Genomic DNA, 18,965 nt, shown 5'->3' with positions numbered 1-18,965 from the left:
CTCATAGATCACTTCTGCACTGCCTCCAACCACCACACTCAGTAGCCAGATTTCTCGTGTCTTCCTCCCTTGCTTTCACAGCAAAGGAGCTCTAGGCTTCAGCCAGGATCCTCCCTACCTATCCCTCAAGCAACAAGACTTTCCCATACTATATCCAACATTTTTATCCAGCAAGATCTACCTTTCCACATTCCAAGTTTGGAACACGAAGCACATCCTGTATACCAGCCTCATATCCTCTATCACCTGACTTCATTCCACCTAATTCATTTCTAACCTACAGACACAACCCACCAGAATATTCTCTCTTCTGCCCCAACTTGTTCTGTACATAAAAGATTCAGAACTAAGAAAAGAGGTCCACATGCACAGAGTCAATTCCAAAACTATCAACAGTATGAAAGAGTAATAAGCAAACATCTTCTCTCCAAAATCTACCAGTCCTGTAGAAATGCTTGCCAATGATAATTATCTAGATGAACTCCAAGATGCAGAATTAAAAGAACAATCTTAAATATCCTCAAAGAATTCAGAGTTTAGAGAAGACACAAAGGAACAGTTAAATGAAATCAAGGAGAAAGAACTTAAGGAGATTAAATGCCTGAGCGATGCACAAGAAAACATAAACATAAGTCTAACAAAAATAACAGACTAACCAAAGACTTGAGAATGGAATTCAATCAGGAGATAGAAACACTCAAGATGGCTCAAGCTGAAATGAAACTGAAAAACCCAACAGTTCAACTAGAAAACTCAAAGGAAAGTCTTATAAGAAGAATAAATCAAGAAAAAATAGAATATCAGGACTAGAAGATAAAGTAGAAGATCTAGAACAAATAGGCAAGAAATAAAAAAAAAAAATTGTCTAAAAACACAGAAAAGGACAGACAGGAAATATGGAACACTATGAAAAAAAGCAAACCTTTGAATTATAGACATAGATGAAGGAGAAAATTCTCAAATCAGTGGCATAAATCTTCAACAAGACCATAGAAGAAAACTTTCCAAAACTAAGGAAAAACTCACACATACAAATGCAAGAAGCACAGAGAATACCAAATAGACAAAGCCAGAAAAGAAAATCCCCAGAGTATATCACAGTTAAAACACTAAATATACTTAACAAAGAATGTACATTGGAAGCTACAAGAAAAAAAAAAAACAGCACAAGTCATATATAAAGGAAAACCCATCAGAACTAACAGCTGATTTTTTTTTTTTTTTTTTTTTTTTTTTTTTTTTTGGTTTTTCGAGACAGGGTTTCTCTGTGTAGCTTTGCGCCTTTTCCTGGAACTCACTTGGTAGCCCAGGCTGGCCTCGAACTCACAGAGATCCGCCTGCCTCTACCTCCCCAGTGGTGGGATTAAAGGCGTGTGCCACCACCGCCAGGCTAACAGCTGATTTTTTAATGGAAACTTTGAAATCCAGAAGATCCTGAAACACTGCATTCCAAGTCCCCAAAGACTATGATGGCTAACCTAGACTAGTACAGCCAGAAAAACTATCTACCATGATTGAAGAAGAAAACTTCCCACAACATAAACAGCCTTTAAAAAATTGTATCTAACAAATCAAACCTAAAGAAAATACAGGAAGCATTATTTCAGGCTGTAGAGAGGAATGAGTACAGCAGAGACACTGTAGAAAGAAATACATTAAAAATCATTAAAACACAAAATACCAATGAGAACACAAACACCACCACCAAAAAATCCACAACACAATGACGACAATTAATACACACATTTCATTAATAACTTGAAATATCAATGGACTCAATTCTTCAATCAAAAGTGCAAATCCAAATGGGGGGAGGGGACAACAAACAGAAAAACTCTAGACAACAAAGCTGATAGTCAGCATCTGCTTTAGTCACGGCCTTCAAACATGCCAATTAACTTTAGGAACTGGAATTGAAAATGTAATTATAAGTCCAGTACTTACTACAAATAAGTGGAACTGACATTTTCAAAAATAAAATTCATTCAGTTTAACATAAGAAAGAAATGATGACTGGCAATGGGTACACATGTTCAGTTCATAACAGTTCGGCAAGCTTCCTTAGGCATTCAGCACAAAAGCTTCCTTCTGAGTTTAAAGACATGGGAGAAAACATGACTAGAGCATGATCAGACTACCTCTTCATTTAAATGTTTTTTAAGGTAATTTGAGGATGATTTTTACAATTCCCCAACTATTTGAGGATATAAATCAGATGGCTTTACCATATCCTTATGTATGGACCCACCAGAGAACTGTAGGCAGAATTTCTGAAAATGAGACAGATCTGAGAACATATATGTCTAAAGACATTGCTTTGAGGTTTGGCCCTCAGTTTATTAGCAGAAATTATTACTGGATGTCTTAGCTGGTCTTCAATATATGCCAGAATCCTGAAGAAGTGGGCTCAATGTCAGTGAAGGAATGAAAGTGTCAGTAAGGGCAAGCAGGCAAAGAACAAAAGCTTTCTTCTTCTATATCCTATATATAGGCTAGTACCAGAAGGTATGGCTCAGGTGATTAAAGGTTGATCTTCCCACTTCAAATGATTTAATCAAGAAAATTCCCCACAAGTATACCCAGCCAGGGGTTTTCATTAATTCCAAATACAATCGAGTTGACAACTAAAAATAGCCATCACATCAGGCTAGCCACAAATTTACTACAGAGTCAAAAATGACCTTACACATCTGCTGCTCCTGTCTCTGCTTCTGACATCCTGGGATTACACATCTGAGCCAAAATGCCCAGGTTAAATAACATGTTTACATCTTAGATATTAGTAAAATAGTAGTGCTGCTTCCTACAAATCACATCTGTTCTTATTCAATGTTGATTTAGTAAGAGCACAGTATTAAGAGAAGAGAGTTTTCTGGAACAGGCAAATTTCTATGATTTGATGAGGAAAATGCCAGGAAAAAAATACAACTAGGTATTTACAACTTGTAGGGCACTTCATCTGTTATCTCACTGAACCACCAACCAATCATGAAGTAAGTTAAGTATTACTAACTACCCTCTTCTGAGGAAAGAAGCTTCTCAAGTACTACAGCTAGGGTGGCTCTCAACATGAGTCATTGAGTGCTAGAATGCACATCTACGTCTACTCCATTTGGAACTCTCTTCAGCGCCAAACCAAGAAGAAAATTAGAAAAGAGCTATGTTGCCTTACTTCTCAATCTTAAATGCCAATTGATACTTGACCCAGAGAGCTTTCAAAAGAATCTGTCTCATTTTAGAGTTCTGTGACACTCTGAGATTTGTGTACTATAAACATGGTTACTTCCTCAAGTTACCCCATCACCCAAAAGATTTAAGTGAAATGCAAAGGCCCTGAGAAAAGGTTTTATTTTTCTCAGTCATCTTTGCACATCCTTGGTAACACACTGCTTTCCAGTATCTGGCCTTCAATAAATAGTATACACATGGACTGACCATCAACAAAATGATACATGAGACAAAGGGGAGGGGATAAAAACAAAGCTGAAAGGAGGTATATAACATGGACAAGCACTTCTTTCTTGCATGATATTACAATGTTAAGGGATACTGTCTTCTAACAGTCACCAAGTGCATAATAATGATCCAAAATGGAAAAAAGGAGGACCTAATCAAGAACAAAAAATTGAAGAAGGTCTGAGGACAGTCAGGTGAAACAGATACCAAACAAAGCTTAAAGCAGCTCCAGTCAGACTTTAAATCTTGGCCCAGTACTACAAAAGATCAGTATCTTGAGTTCCACCACCCCTGCCAAATCAACCCTCAAAATGTTATACAAATAGAGCCAGTGAGATTGCTCAGTGGGTGCCTATCATCAAACCTGACAACCTGAGCCTGATCCCAGAACCCATACAGTAGGAGAGAGGCCAAGGAAATGAAAAGCATGGATGTCACCCCCAGAATCCAGGAACTTCCTTCTCTGTCCACAAAGCTGCACTCAGAGCCAACCTGAGTGCACTCTGCTGTCATCAATACTAATTACATCCTAAGTGCTGATAACATAGACTCCGTCAGCTATGGAATCCCCTACTTTCCAATGTCTACTGTGATGTATCCAGAGTCAATGCTGTCAATCTTACCCAAGTATGCTGTGGGATGTTCTGTATGTCCTGTGGGAACCCTTCTTGGGTTCCTCGTGGTTTTAACCAGCAGGTCCGCATGGAGGATGATTAGGACCATGGGCCTGAGTGCAGGTGTCTGAGATGGTCTGCACTTGGCTGTGCTGGGGGATGGTCTGTATGTCAAGTTGCTCTGATTGGTCAATAAATAAAACCTGATTGGTCGTGGCTAGGCAGGATGTATAGGCGGGACTAACAGAGAGGAGAAATAAAAGAACAGGAAGGCAGAAGGACTGACTGCCAGATGCCGCCAGCACAAGAAGCATGTGAAGATGCTGGTAAGCCACGAGCCACGTGGCAAGGTATAGATTTCTGGAAATGGGTTACTTTAAGATATAAGAACAGTTAGCAAGAAGCCTGCCACGGCCAGACAGTTTGTAAGCAATATAAGTCTCTGTGTTTACTTGGTTGGGTCTGAGCGGCTATGGGACTGGCGGGTGACAGGGATTTGTCCTGACTGTGGGCAAGGCAGGAAAACTGTAGCAACAAATGGCGCCCAACGTGTTGGCAAAAGTTTCTACCTAAAACCTGAGAAAAGATTCTAAAACGGAGCTAAAAACAGCTTCCTAATTGTCTCTCTCAAATGAGCGGCAGCTGCCGGTTTGAGCTACTGGCGGGTTCCTAGCGTGAGAGCCCGGTCTGCAGTATGGCGGGAATGAGGCCTCTGCAAGTGGCACATTAAGCTGCATGGTGGATTTAGCCTTTGATAGTACAAAACAAAAAAAGAGGTTTCTGGGCTACACGCTGCTTGGATAAAAGCGTAGACCCACTATTTCTGAGACTTGATGGCTCCCAGAGCTGGCGGAAAACGTACCACCGCCATGCTGGGAAGCTGAAGGGGGCGGAGCCAGCAGCCACAGAGCTGTTTCAGGCTTAGAAGGCTGCAGTTGAAAGCAATAAGTTTGCAATAAGACTGATTCAGATGAAACAGTTTATAATGCATGTAAAAATGTACGTAGGCTTAAAAGAAAAAAAATATACCGTTATATAAACAATAGTATCTAAAAATAAAGTGTTTAAAAAAAACAGTACAGGTAATAAGCCACATAAAGATGGCTACCACACAGAGAATCTGGATTATGTTCTCTTTGATATTCGTAACTGAAGAAAAATATTTGATTGCAAAAGCTGTTGAGTTATACCAAAATGTATATTTTAAAGGTACCTTGACTTCAAAATTTGGCTATAAGGATATGTTGCTTTGGAAAAGAGATTCTGCTTTTGTTTCTACAGAAAGCCAGAGGCTGTGGATTTGTTCCAGATTAAGATACATCAGGTTTGACCAGCCAAGACCACCTGAAAGGTCTCCGATGACATCATTGCCCAGATGATCCAACATCTAGAATCGTTTCAAGGCAACTGGCTCAGACGATACAGCCTCACGGACTACTCCATGATGCTAAAATTTTCTTTGTGTCCCCATAAGATACAGCACCCCCCTCCAGCAGGAAGTAGTAAGAGAAGCTACGCCCAAATTCCCAAATATACCAAGCTGGCTTTGGAGATGTATAAAAGTTAAAACCTTCCTTTTTAAAAAAAAGAAAAGGGGAAGTGCTGTGGGATGTTCTGTATGTCCTGTGGGAGCCCTTCTTGGGTTCCTCGTGGCTTTACCCAGCAGGTCCGCATGGAGGATGATTAGGACCATGGGCCTGAGTGCAGGTGTCTGAGATGGTCTGCACTTGGCTGTGCTGGGGGATGGTCTGTATGTCAAGTTGCTCTGATTGGTCAATAAATAAAACCTGATTGGTCGTGGCTAGGCAGGATGTATAGGCGGGACTAACAGAGAGGAGAAATAAAAGAACAGGAAAGCAGAAGGCTGAGGCGGAGAGACACTGCAGCCGCCGCCATGACCAGCAGCATGTGAAGATGCCGGTAAGCCACCAGCCACGTGGCAAGGCATAGATTTATGGAAAGGATTAATTTAAGCTATAAGGACAGTTAGCAAGAAGCCTGCCACGGCCATACAGTTTGTAAGCAATATAAGTCTCTGTGTTTACTTGGTTGGGTCTGAGCGGCTGTAGGACTGGCAGGTGACAGAGATTTGTCCTAACTGTGGGCAAGGCAGGAAAACTCTAGCAACACAAGTATGAACCCTAGGAGCTACAATAACAATCAGCCTGCCAAGGCAAGCTCACAGGTATAATAGCGGCATAAATGTCATCACAATAACTAATAGCTTTCTGGTTGGATTTAAGACCCACCCCACAAGATGAAACCCATACTTGGCACTAAGCCAAGAACCTCTGGCTAGACAGAACATAGGTCTTAGGGGAGAACATACTACTATTATTCTGCTAAATGGACATACTATCAAACAACTCGTAATGACCTACCATAGCACAGATTATAGCATCTCTTAACCCTCTGCTTATACAGAGACTCACAACTAGCCGAGGTATAGAGAATAAGACTTCAGAATGCTCAAGCCTAAATAAAACATATATACTATACTCCCTCTTCCAAAGGGAATGGAAGATAGCATTGGGAAAGAGAGAGTAAATCCCACTAGCTGAGGAGCTATTAACAACTGTGAGCTGCTGGGGAAAGGATCAGTTTTCTCAGCAGACCCTGATAAGTTGACCATGCTCCAGTGGAAAGCTACACATCTAAGAATATTTGGTCAACACAAATTGACCTTGATGGGAAAAGAAAATCCAAAAAAGAATACAAAACTGTTTGGGAAGGAAAGAGAAGGTAGACTTGGAAGAGTTGAAAGAAGGTAAACATGATCAAAACACTTGTATGTATGAAATTCTCAAAGAACTAATAAAAGAAAATAAACAAAAAGAGATGTTTCACTTTATTATTAACAGAAGGAAAATTTAACACAATGGTTTCATTCTTCACAGAAGATTCTATAAAAACTAAGAGAGATAATGTTAAGTATTAGTAAGACAAAAGAACAACAAACTCAATACACAGCAGATGGAAATGTAAGCTGCCACATTTTTGAAAGCTATTTGGTATTAACTGGGCCAAATTAATTAAAAAACATGTTTTGTTTGGGGTTTTTTTGTTTTGTTTTTTTTTTTTTTTTTTTTTGGGTTTTTTTTTTTTTTTTTTTTTTTTTTTTTTGGTTTTTTCGAGACCGGGTTTCTCTGCGTAGCTTTGCGCCTTTCCTGGAGCTCACTTGGTAGCCCAGGCTGGCCTCAAACTCACAGAGATCCGCCTGGCTCTGCCTCCCGAGTGGTAGGATTAAAGGCGTGCGCCGCCACCACCGCCAGGCTTAAAAAAATGTTTTTAAAATAAAGTGTATTCCTTTGGTTCAGCAATTAGATACCCAGAACCATATATAAAATTATTCAGGGAAGTATAAAATAAACTTCAAATACCTCATGACCCCACCGATAGGGCAACAGTTAATACTTACAGTAACAAAGTCGAATACAACACAACTAAAGGAATACTGAAGATCTATACAGAAAGAAATTAAAGCATATATATTACATATTGTAGAAGCTACAGAGAGGGCTCACCAAGGACACTTCCTGCTCTTCTAGAGGACCCAGGTTCAGTTCCAAGAAATGACACTGGACAGCTGACAGCCTGTAACTCTAGCCCTACAGGATCCAATGCCTGCTCCTGGCCTCTCGGGGCATCCAGACATATATGCTCATAATCATAATTTTTTATTTTTAAAATAATCAAGTTGTAGAGCCCTATATTATGTTATCTTTATTTGTAAATATAAATCAAAATCATACACCTATTTATATATTTATATCTACATGATTAGAAATGCTAGCAGATATTAGTGACTATTATTTGACAAATCTGATAATACCACTTACATTTGCAAAACACAACTGTACTTCTTTTTGTCTTTGACTTCTTGCTGTTTATTTTAAGTAAAGACAAAAACAAACGGTTCAAAGCAGATTCTGAAGCAAACCACCTGTATTTGCAAATCAGATGCTTACTGGGAATGCCACCTCTGTCTTCAGCATTCCCATTTGCAAAGCAAAGACCAATCCAAATACCAAGATCCTCATATATTAACAACAACAATAGTCATTATAATAAGGCTCTGGTGACCACCAGTTAACAAATGGAATTCCTGAGAAGGATACCTGCCAGAGTAATAAGCAGCACATGAAACATGTTCAGTAATATCACTTGGGTAGACATCTTCCAGAAACACATCTGAATCCTAAGGCAACCAACAAAATGACCACGCAGACAACTGATTCACGAAAGACAATGGCTTTAAGGAAACATTTAACAATACTTTATGTGATATAACAAAGCTACTTTCTTGTACTCATGCTTCCTCATCTTCAAGATCATTTTTATAACTGACAAAATTCTAATATCCTGACAACATAATTGTAATGTTTATGTATTGGAAGTCTTACAGTTGACTCAGAAGCATGCTGCTACTCAGGAGACCTACGATCTGAAACATAACTCCAGACTAAAATACAGGTCCTGAGAGGACTCCTCAAATACTCCTGCAGTAGTCACCTTCACAAAAAGGGACTTTCTCCTTCTGAATACAGCCAAAGTACATTTCTTCCACAAGTCACACATTCCATTCAGTTACATGGCTTACTTCTCACCTTTCAAAGATGTATCACAGCAAAAAATGCTACACAAATATACACAACAACAACAATCTCTCTGAGTACTTACACGGAATGCTGCAAGAATGATTCTTGTTACTTTCTCTTTGACAGACTCTTGAAGGATGTCTGACAGAACAGGAATGATATTGTAGCGACGAAGGTGTTCACACATTTGAGGACTGAATGCCAGGAGCCATATGGAAAAAATCATTTGATACTGGAGTTGAAAGCCACACTTGTTACTCAAAACGCCCATTATACTGAAAAAGAGCAGAGGGGGAACAAAACATTTCATACAACAGCACACCAAAAACAAAGGAGCAAGTCACTGGACTGTCCTCAGCTCCCTTCCTCACAGCTATGGCACTCGCACAGGACTCGGCTAACTCCCAGGTGGACGACAACTCCCTTGGACCATCATCCTCCCTTGGGAAGCAGAACTGCTGCAGGAAACAGTAGAATGAAGAGCGAATGCCACAAGGACTGTAGCAGACAGAGTTGACAGGGAGTGGAGACCAAACGAATGCACATCTCTCAAGTAACTTTTATATCAAGGTTTTGAGTGCAGACAACCAAAGGAAGAGTTTTAAGTAGGTTAAGAAACCCAGAAAAAATGAGGCAATGACTTTTGGAAAGAAATACAGCCTGTCACAGAATTTGGGGACCAGAAAAATGTCAGAAGCTTCTAGAAAACTAGGGAACTACTTTCATTTGAAGTGAAAGTGCTTTTCTCATTGTCCTGAAGGAGAGAATATATTTAAAAAAAAAAAAAGAAAAAAATCTAAGGATATACCCCTGAGTAATATCTAGATTCAACAAAGAGGAGAAATTACCAAATAAGACAAATAAAGTGACAAAAAGAACTAAGGAGGCACAAAATCCACAAAATGTCCAACAAAGTGTCTCCCAATATAAACTATAGCTTTGAGCAAATATATCAATTCATCAATTTAAAAAAGTGCATCATACTAACCCAAAATGTAAAGATCGAAAAACTGTAAGGAGGGGAAGACATCTGTACTTTGAATTTTCTGTTAATCTAAAGTTATTCTAATAAAACTCTCAAGTTTTTAAAAATCTAACAGCTATTAATTCAGGAGGAGATATATATGTATCTGTATCAATTCTTTAATTTTGTGATTTGTATATATTTCTGAGTTTATTGGACTATTCCTAATTTTCTCATACATTGTTTTTTCTGCCTGGAGGAGTTCTTTTCAGATTAGGCTGTTATATAAACTTGTTTTATTAAATACTATCAGCATCTCAACTGCTCCAAAATTATGTATTTTTATAGAATCAACACCTTAATGCTTGATTCCTTTGCTCTCTTCTCGTAACTAAGTCAAGCCTTCTATACTTTGCTTTGCTGATGCCCTAGATACCATCTGGGTTAGATGCTAGGTCCCCATATGGAAAGCTAGAGGTTGACTATAAGGGCAGACAAAAGGTACTTGCTGTGAGCATCACCCAGGCAAATACTTCCTCACAGGGTCGCACATCTTTCCCATGGCAGTAGCCAATTCAGTTACAGTTGTTCCAGATCTAACAGAAAAAGCCTCACTTCACAGCCTCAGAGACACCATCACCAGCCATCAATGCACCTAGCGAAGAGACCCTGGTTCCTGAATAAGGTTCTTTCTCAGAAATCACAGACATCAACATCAGAGGACGATCTCCTTCTCAAAGGTCTAAATTTCATCTTTACTCAGTCCTCCAAGAATGTGAATTTCTGTGATCCTAACTCCAGCCCTAGAAATTATGTTGATATTTTATTTGTGCTGAAATGTGATTTTATTTGTATTTTAATAAATAAAAGTGTCTGGGGGTCAGAGCTAATAACAAACCATTTAGCAGAAGTCTGGCAGTGGTAGCACACGCCCTTAATCCCAATCACATGACAGGCAGATCTCTGTGTGTTCATGGATACAGCCAGCATGGAGACACATGGCTTTAATCTCAATACCAACCATAGAGACCTGGAGGTCTGTATAGACAGGCAGTGACGAGGAGGTCATGTGGTTGAGTTTACAGCCAATGAGAAGACAGAACAGAAAGTCAATAAAAAGACATACACACAGGAAGTAGGTCTCTTTCTCAGGGGAAGGACAGCAGGGGTGGTGGGTGGTAAGAAGATGGTCTTGGTCTCAGCTCTTAGCTACTGCTCTCAGACCTCTGGGGCTCTGGGGCTTTTAGCTCTGCATTTGGCTGTGTGCTTCTTATTTAATAAAACTGTTCAGAATTATATCTACAAGAGATGGTATCATGCTTTGCTTTAGTTTCAGAAGGAAAAAAGTTAGTAAATATATATCTGGTTAATTCTTCATATCCAATTAGCCTCTAAAAATTTTTTTAATTGTCACTGTTAGCATTCTGAACCACCTCTTGGGGCTGCCCAGGGTCCTGACATCGTTTTACTCTCCTGTAAAAAAAAAAAAAAAAAACCTCCCCCTCCTTCTGCTTTTCATCTCTCTGTTCACGAGGCTGCGCACCTCTCCCTTTCTCTTTCTCTCTCCCTTCAAAAATAAAAACTTTCCATGTGGCTGCTGTGTAACTTTCCACAGCACCACGCTGCCGTCCGCCGAGCCCACATGGCATGTCTCACCTTCTGTGGAACACCTTGGTCCAAACCCACCAAGGTCTCTCAAGCACCTGTTCACAACATTAGCATTGGTGCCCTGACAGATAGGCCCTCCTGGCAGCCCCTCGAATGCCAGGATCCTGAACCCAGACTACCCACAACAGGCTCCAGCTCATCCGATTGCTCACCACCCCATTCACCAGCGGCAATCACGTAAGTTTCAATTGGGTTCCACCCTCTCCAGAGCTGCCAACAGCTCCTTTAGGCCCTTCTGGCTTTTGCGACACAATTCCTGACCTTTTCCTATGGATGAGATCCCTCTCGGAGCTCGGTTCTCATCTCCTCAAAAACCCTAGTTCTAAGCCGGGCGGTGGTGGCGCACGCCTTTAATCCCACCACTCGGGAGGCAGAGGCAGGCGGATCTCTATGAGTTCAAGGCCAGCCTGGGCTACCAAGCGAGTTCCAGGAGAGGCGCAAAGCTACACAGAGAAACCCTGTCTCGAAGAAAAAAAAAAAAAAAACCCTAGTTCTAGGTGCTGAGACTCCCCTGGCTTAGCCTGACCCCCATTGAGTGTGGCAATGGCCCTCTTTGATGGCTTGGTCCTCCTTCTGTCCTCCCTCTATCCCTGGGGATGCCCACAGCTCAGGCTGTAGTGACTCCTTTTCCCCCTCTCATCCATGGGAAGGAACAGTGCTGTATTTTTACATTTACGTCTAAGGTGAGGGATCAGGGCCTGCCCCTCCCAAAACCTCACTCTGAAGTGGACTTTCACTCTTGCTTTCCTCCTCCCTCAAACCTCTTCCACTAACTCTGCTGCACGTGGTGTGTTTGCTTGGTGGTATACCTTGACAGGGCCACCAAAGGTACCCACTTACTTTCCTCCACCAGTGGCAGATCTACTCCCTCCCGCCTGTAACAAGTCTGCTTTCCCATTCAGGGTGGCGTTGCCTTCCATTCAGAGACCACCACTCTCTCTGGCAGAGCTACCCGCCTCTGACCATCACCCTGGAAGTGAGACTGGCCTCAGTATTTCTTGGGCTAGACAATCAGGGAAATGAGAAAAAATTCTCCACTTTCTTTCTTTTCCCTTCCTTACTCAACTCCTGTTTAATATCTCCCTCCCTCTCCCTCTCTCTCTCCCTCTCTCTCAAATATGCATTTGACTTTGATTTACTTATTTAAAAAAAAAAACATGTTTTGAGCAGCAACCACATGGCTCTCCTCCATCTTGACTGGTGACCTCATCATGATGCAGATGGCCATGTGGCTGGCAACCATCTTTTACTAAGGCTTACTAAAATTAAAAATATATTTAGTCTTGATGACCTCTCTGTTCATTTTATCTCCTTCTAGAGCAAGGAAGCAACAAGGCTCAAATATTTGAATTGGCATGGACTTTTTGTATGATGACAGAGATGTAAAGCTGTATTTGATTCAACACTGGTTTATACTACACTCTGTATGATAATATACATTTAAACTTATAAAGATCTATTCAGATGAACAAAAGCTAACTTAGAGATTTACACCTATTTCTTCTAGAAAACTTAAATAAATGATGTCATATGCTTGATAAATGGGGTAACTAATAAACAAGATATATACTCTATGATGGAGTTTCTGATCCCCTGAGAGGGTCCTTTTCTCAAAGGGTCATTTTCTCAGAGTTGGGCCACACCCCGACTCACAAGCCCCTTTTCTCTTGTTCCCATTTGGCCCGGAGATCTTTACCCTGCCACTCTTCTTTGCCTTCTCAGGAGCCAGTTAAGTCCTAGTCTTATGAAAGCTGCTAATGTTGGCTTTAAATACGCGGTGCTGGTTACCATTCAAGAAAGGTCATGAGGCACAACAAAACCCATTATCAGAGCTTTATTGGGGGGGGGGGAGACACAGAAGAGAGTGACCAGGGAAGAGGCATGTGCAAGGGGGGAGGGGAGAGCAGACAAGAAGGGGGAGGAGTCTGTGTCCGGCTTTTAAGGATTCCCCTGCACATGCGCAGGTGGGCTTATGGAACTATGCTACTCATGCACTGATTGCATGCCTGCACTGCTCACATATTATATTAATATTAATTAGTATTAATATTTCATTCATTATAACTAATTTACCATTATAATAAAAGCTACAGTCATATGAAATTCCTTAGGAAGATATAATGAAATCATGATTCTTTCTGATTACACTGCCCCCAATACTGCAGCATCTCTTTTAGGAAGGTGAAAGTTGGAATGAGATCTGTCTTTGGGTTTCTGCACAGAAAAGAGTATCAGACCCATGAAACTGCTAGTCTTAGACACAGGTAGCTCATAGTACCTATCCAGTTTGCACAAACCATATAGTTTATGGCAGGCAGCTACAGCTATGGTTTGAAAGTCTGTGCCCTCCAAAATTCATAAGTTAAAATCATAAACCCCAAATTGACAGTGTGGTGACACAGAGCTTTGGGCAAATTAGTTCACACAGGGAGAGCCTTCATAAGTATCAAATAAAAGAGCCTAAGAGAGACCCTCTGCCCTTCCGTTATCCGAGGTTACAGCTCACCATACATCTATTCTCCTAGTGCCTTGGTCTTGGACTTCCCAGGCCCAGAACTGTGAGAAACAAATTCCCATTGTTTATAAGCCACTCAACCCTCAGCACTTCAGTTTAGGTAACGGACTTTCTTGTCAGATGTCTGGGATGTTTCCTATGCTGTGGTCATTTGGATGAACTCTCCTCAGTAGGTCTCCTGCATTTGAATGCTCGGTTCTCAGTGACTATTTGTGAAGCATTATGAGGGGTGACCCTTTTGGAGGAGGTCTATCATTTGGGGCAGGTTTTAAGGTTTTAAAAGTCTCTTGATATCCCCAGTACCTTCTCTGCTTCCTGCTTGAAGTTCCAGGCGTGTGTTCTCAACTATTGCTACAGCACCATGCCTGCTGCCATGCTCCCTACCTTGATGGTGATGGACTCATCCCTCTGGAATTGTAAGCCCCAACCTTTCTTGGTCATGGTGTTTTATCATAGCAATAAAAGTAACTAAGAAGAAGGTGGCAGTGGCATATGCCTTTAATCCCAGCACTTGGGAGGCAAAAGCAGGCAGATCTGAGTTTGAGGCCAGCCTAGCCTACAGAGTGAGTTCCAGGACAGCCAAGGCCCTGTCTCAAAAAACAAAACAAAAAAGAAAGAATTAACTAAGAAATATGCTGTCAGCACAGAGTGCCTATGTAGCTAACCTCTAGTGAACTCCTTTGGAGCTGGTCTGTAATAGTCTTCCTAAACAGAAACACAAATGTTCACTGCTGAGGTGGTCTCATGGAAGACTACATGTGGATTCCTCAAAACTCAGCCATGACCTTGTGCTTCATGGTCCAGCTGTATATCTTCAGCCATCCCTGTAATAAACCTCAGCTATGAGTAATAATATCATTCTAATGAATCCCCAATATAGTGTGACCATATCTGAGAACTCTTTTACTTTCCATCCACAATAGCAAGTAACAGGAGAAGGCATCAGTGAACAGAAGAAAGCAAAGAGAGTAATAATACTATTTTATTCTCTAACAATGATAGAACTGGCTTTATAAGCCCACTTTTAAAACTATGAGAATGTAGATATTTTCATCATAAATGAATCCTTCCAAACTCAAGAACATAAAAGAGTTTAAATGGAGCTACCCTATAATAGGGCAACAAATAAAAACCCAGAGTAGAAATGAGTTTTTTGTTTGTTTATTTATTTGTTTGGAGTTGTTAGCCAGTGAGGTCCCATGGACCCTCAGACATTAGAGGATATTTTCAATATTCTTGGTAATTCTCTATAACTTGATAGTAAGGGCCTATTCACATAACTGAATCATACAACATAATAACATCAAGCTGGTACAAACCTGGAAGCTTCATCCATATTGGCTAGTTTTTATAGTGCTGAAAGGTGCAGGCTACCAGAGAATCATCAACCATACCTAGCTGTGAACACTGAAAGCTACAATGATCAGCCTTGCAAGATGTCCCCACTGGTGCAATAGTGGCGTGAATGTGACGGAAATAAACAGTTTCTGATTGGACTTATTTAAATCCCACTCTATAAAATGAAATCCATACCTAGCACCAACATGAGACTAGACAAGACACAAGTCCTAGGGGAGAACTTACTTCTATCATTCTGCAAAATGACATAGTATTATTATTAAACTACTCCTAATGATTTGTTATAGCCACAGATTAACGCATCTCTCAATCCTCATCTGAGAAGTTTCTATTTACAATATATAGTGATTAACACACAGCCCACAATTGGCCAAAGAGAAGGTAGTAGAGGCTACAGAATGCTCAGCCCTAAAGGGGAACACACACACACATACATAGAGAGAGAGAGAGACAGACAGACACTCAGATAAGTATAACTGATCTAAGGAAAAAAAGGAAACACTGTATCTTCACCTAGTTACCAGTCAGCATGAAAGACTTCTAAGTAATATTATTCAGTAAGAACCTAGAGCTAGCAAGATAGGGTTCAGCAGGTAAAACACTGGTTCCCAAGCCCAATACCCTCAGTTCAATCCCCAGAAGGAAAGAATAAACTCCCATAGGTTATCCTCTGATCTCTGTACATGTTCTGTGATGCACATGAACATACACACACACACACACACACACACACACACACACAAATAAATGAAGTTTAAAATGTGATAAAATTGTAAATAATATTTTATTAATTCTTTGAGAAACTCATACAATGGGACTTTGATCATATCCACACTCCCAACTCCTACCAGATCGACTCTCAGCTCCCTACCAACCTAACTTCTTCTTTTAAAAAAACTCATCAAGTCCAATTTGCTTTGCCCAATTATTCTTGGGCGTAGGGCCTGCTCTGGAGGGTGGTCAATCTACCAGGGGCCATCTCTCTCTCCCACTAGCTTTCAAATCACACCTACCTTCCCAATCCATGCTGAGATTGTATCGGTCTTGAGCTGGTACCCATCTTTGTGCATGCTGTCACAATTACTGTGAGTTAATAGTACAACTACCCTACTGTGTCTAGAAAACAGCTTCCTTGAAGTTATTCACCACTTCTGGTCTTCCCAGAAAACAAAGAGCTAAATAAAAATAAATAGTGAGAAAAAAAATTGAAATAGGGTCTTACTATATCTGTGGCTGGCCTTGAATTCACAGAGGTCTGCCTGCCTCTGCCTACTGAGTGCTGAGATCAGTGTATGCCACCATGCCAGCTCAACAGACTACAATTTTGTGAATTGATACAGGAATAACTATTCTAGCTTACTCAGTCAATCAATGACGAATAAATAATTTGAAACTGTAGGCACCTGTCTTGCTGAGGGGCTTCAGAGTAAGAGTCTGAACACATTATTCAATCAATTCTCTCTAAATCCTCACTGATCAAACTCTATTGTTGCTTCTGAGCACCCCATATAAATTTTACAGGAGAAACAATGCTCTTCTCCTAGTTGAAGAATAACTGTTTGAAATGCACTTAGGCCTTCATTAAGTATGAAATTTACTGGCTTTCTAATGGTGACAGAATCTCCATTCTTTGGAGATTTTATTTTCCTTATTGATTTCTGCCTGCATTTGCCCCAAAATACTTTGATAATAATCTTATACTCTTAGTGTCAGAGTTTTTTTTTTTTGTCCAGCATTAGGGGTTTTGTTATTTTTTATTTTATATACTGGCCTCAGTTTCCCCTTCCTCCTCTCCTCTCAGTCCCTCCCTCCCAACCCTCCTCTGTCTCCACCCCCCAAATCCACTCCTCCTCCATTTCTGTTCAGGAAAGGGCAGGCCTCCCATAGATATCAACAAAACATGGCATATCAAGTTGTAGTAAGACTAAGCATCTTGCCTTGTATCAAGGCTAGGCAAGGCAACCCAGTATGAGGAGTAGAGTCCCAAAGCTAGCAAAAGAGTTAAAGATAGCCCCTGCTCCCACTGTTAGGAGTCCTACAAGAAGACCAGTATTAGGTTCTTAAGAGGCCTTAACCTCTTATAAAACATGAGCCAAGCAAGAGAAGGGGAGAGGTGTTCAGTTTGATAGATACTGATTTCTAAGAAGGTTAATATATCCATTGTTAAGCAAACATGAAAATAATAAAATGCTTCTCTTAAATGATGAAATGTATTAATTTATTTTAAAATGTCAAGGAGAAATGTTTTTTAAATGTCATTCTACAATAAAAGTAAAGGACACTCACTCACCAGTTCACCCCATCTGCTTCCACCCAGGCAAAACGGTACTCATTGACCCGGAGCATCAGCTGCAGACAACCAGCAACACACTGCACATACTGAGAACTCTAGACAGGAAAAGTGCACAGTGTTAGCCTGCAAAGCATTCTAAGTCATGAGACCAAACACATACATTTCTACAGGAAAAGTCTACCTTTTTACTACAACTTGTTAGCTTTAGATTACCCAAAGTCTCCTAATATCCTTTCAAAAGTCTATCCTCCTGTCTGATTTTAACTTTGCCCCTTATAAATTAAGGTGATTGTTGTCTCCCAAATTAAATCTACAAAATTCAGGATGACATAATACATTTAGAGAAATTAATTTACAAAGTAACTGTACCTTTGTTACAGCTTGATAAATAAGTAGTTCACCTTGCCATTTATGTATCTTGGAGAGAGGCTCTACAAACAAAAAATGTTGCTCTACATAATAACACAAATATGAAAAAAAAAAGAAGACAGGCCTATACTGGAGTACTTTTTGGACCATTATAAACCTTTACTGTAGTCCTTGGTTTCTTCACTCCTGGTGAGGACAATACTATCAAGAAAACATCTGCAGGGGCACTGCCATGATTGAAAGCAGTAATCCATTCAGCACACAACTACAACTATGCAGAAACTCAGCCTCAGGTGGTTTTATAAAATATCTAATTAAAGCTGGGCATGGTGGTGCATGCCTATGCCTTTAATCCCAGTACTCAAGAAGCAGAGGCTAGCCTGGTCTACAGAGCAAGATCTAGGACAGCCAGGGCTACACAGAAAAAAACTCATCTTGAAAAAAGGATCTAATTAACATTTGTTAAAGACAAGCCAGATTTTTAAAACTTAGTTCAATAGCTGCAGGTCATAGAACTGTGTTTAAATCTATATCTCTTCGAAGTCATAAACCCTTCCATCTTACCACAGCTAGTAAAAAACTTCTGCTCTAAGCTCTTGTCTAGATATTTATCATGAGAGGGATGTCTTTAAAAAGTGGAGAAACAGCCCCACCCACTGCAACCCCACTAGCTGGTCAGCAGGCAAGGGTCCTGCAGGCAGGACACTTCACCACCACTCACTGGACCCTGTAATCTACAAGCCCCACTCTGCCCCTCAAATGCAATCATCCACCTCAGCTTCAGCAGCCCCAAGAGACACATACACCGCCTGCACCAATTGCATGAAGAGTGACCCCCACCTTTCATGGAGGCATGGACACTGCCTGCACCAACTGGATGAAGAGCGGCCCCAGAGGCACAGGCCCTACCTACACCAATTGGCGGAAGAAATGTGTAGATGTCTATGCAAGAATACAATCAATAACATAAAGAAAAATATGGCACCACCAGAACCTAGTGATTCTACAACACCAAGACCTGAACATCCTAATGAAAAGAAGAAGAAAAAGACCTTAAAAATAATTTTATGAAGATGATAGAGGCCCTTAAAGAGGAAATGAAAAATTCCCTTAAAGAAATTGAGGGAAA

General features: G+C 40.5%; 1 protein-coding gene across 4 annotated transcripts in view; it reads right to left on the bottom strand.

The window, feature by feature from the left end:
- The window catches only part of Atp6v1h (ATPase H+ transporting V1 subunit H), a 98,881-nt gene that overhangs the window by 54,926 nt on the left and 24,990 nt on the right, over positions 1 to 18,965 (bottom strand). For all 4 annotated transcript variants that reach the window (XM_028893652.2, XM_028893653.2, XM_037202455.1 and 1 more), the window contains 2 exons: positions 17,465 to 17,562; positions 8,751 to 8,943 (listed from right to left, as the gene is read on the bottom strand). In XM_028893652.2, the coding sequence (XP_028749485.1) occupies positions 8,751 to 8,943; positions 17,465 to 17,562 (291 nt within the window). The remainder of the gene's footprint in view (positions 1 to 8,750; positions 8,944 to 17,464; positions 17,563 to 18,965) is intronic.

This window comes from Peromyscus leucopus, chromosome 2 (genome assembly GCF_004664715.2).
Source record: "Peromyscus leucopus breed LL Stock chromosome 2, UCI_PerLeu_2.1, whole genome shotgun sequence".
NCBI lineage: Eukaryota > Metazoa > Chordata > Mammalia > Rodentia > Cricetidae > Peromyscus > Peromyscus leucopus.
Note: the sequence above shows the minus strand (reverse complement) of the source record. Positions and strands in the feature narration are given on the sequence as shown.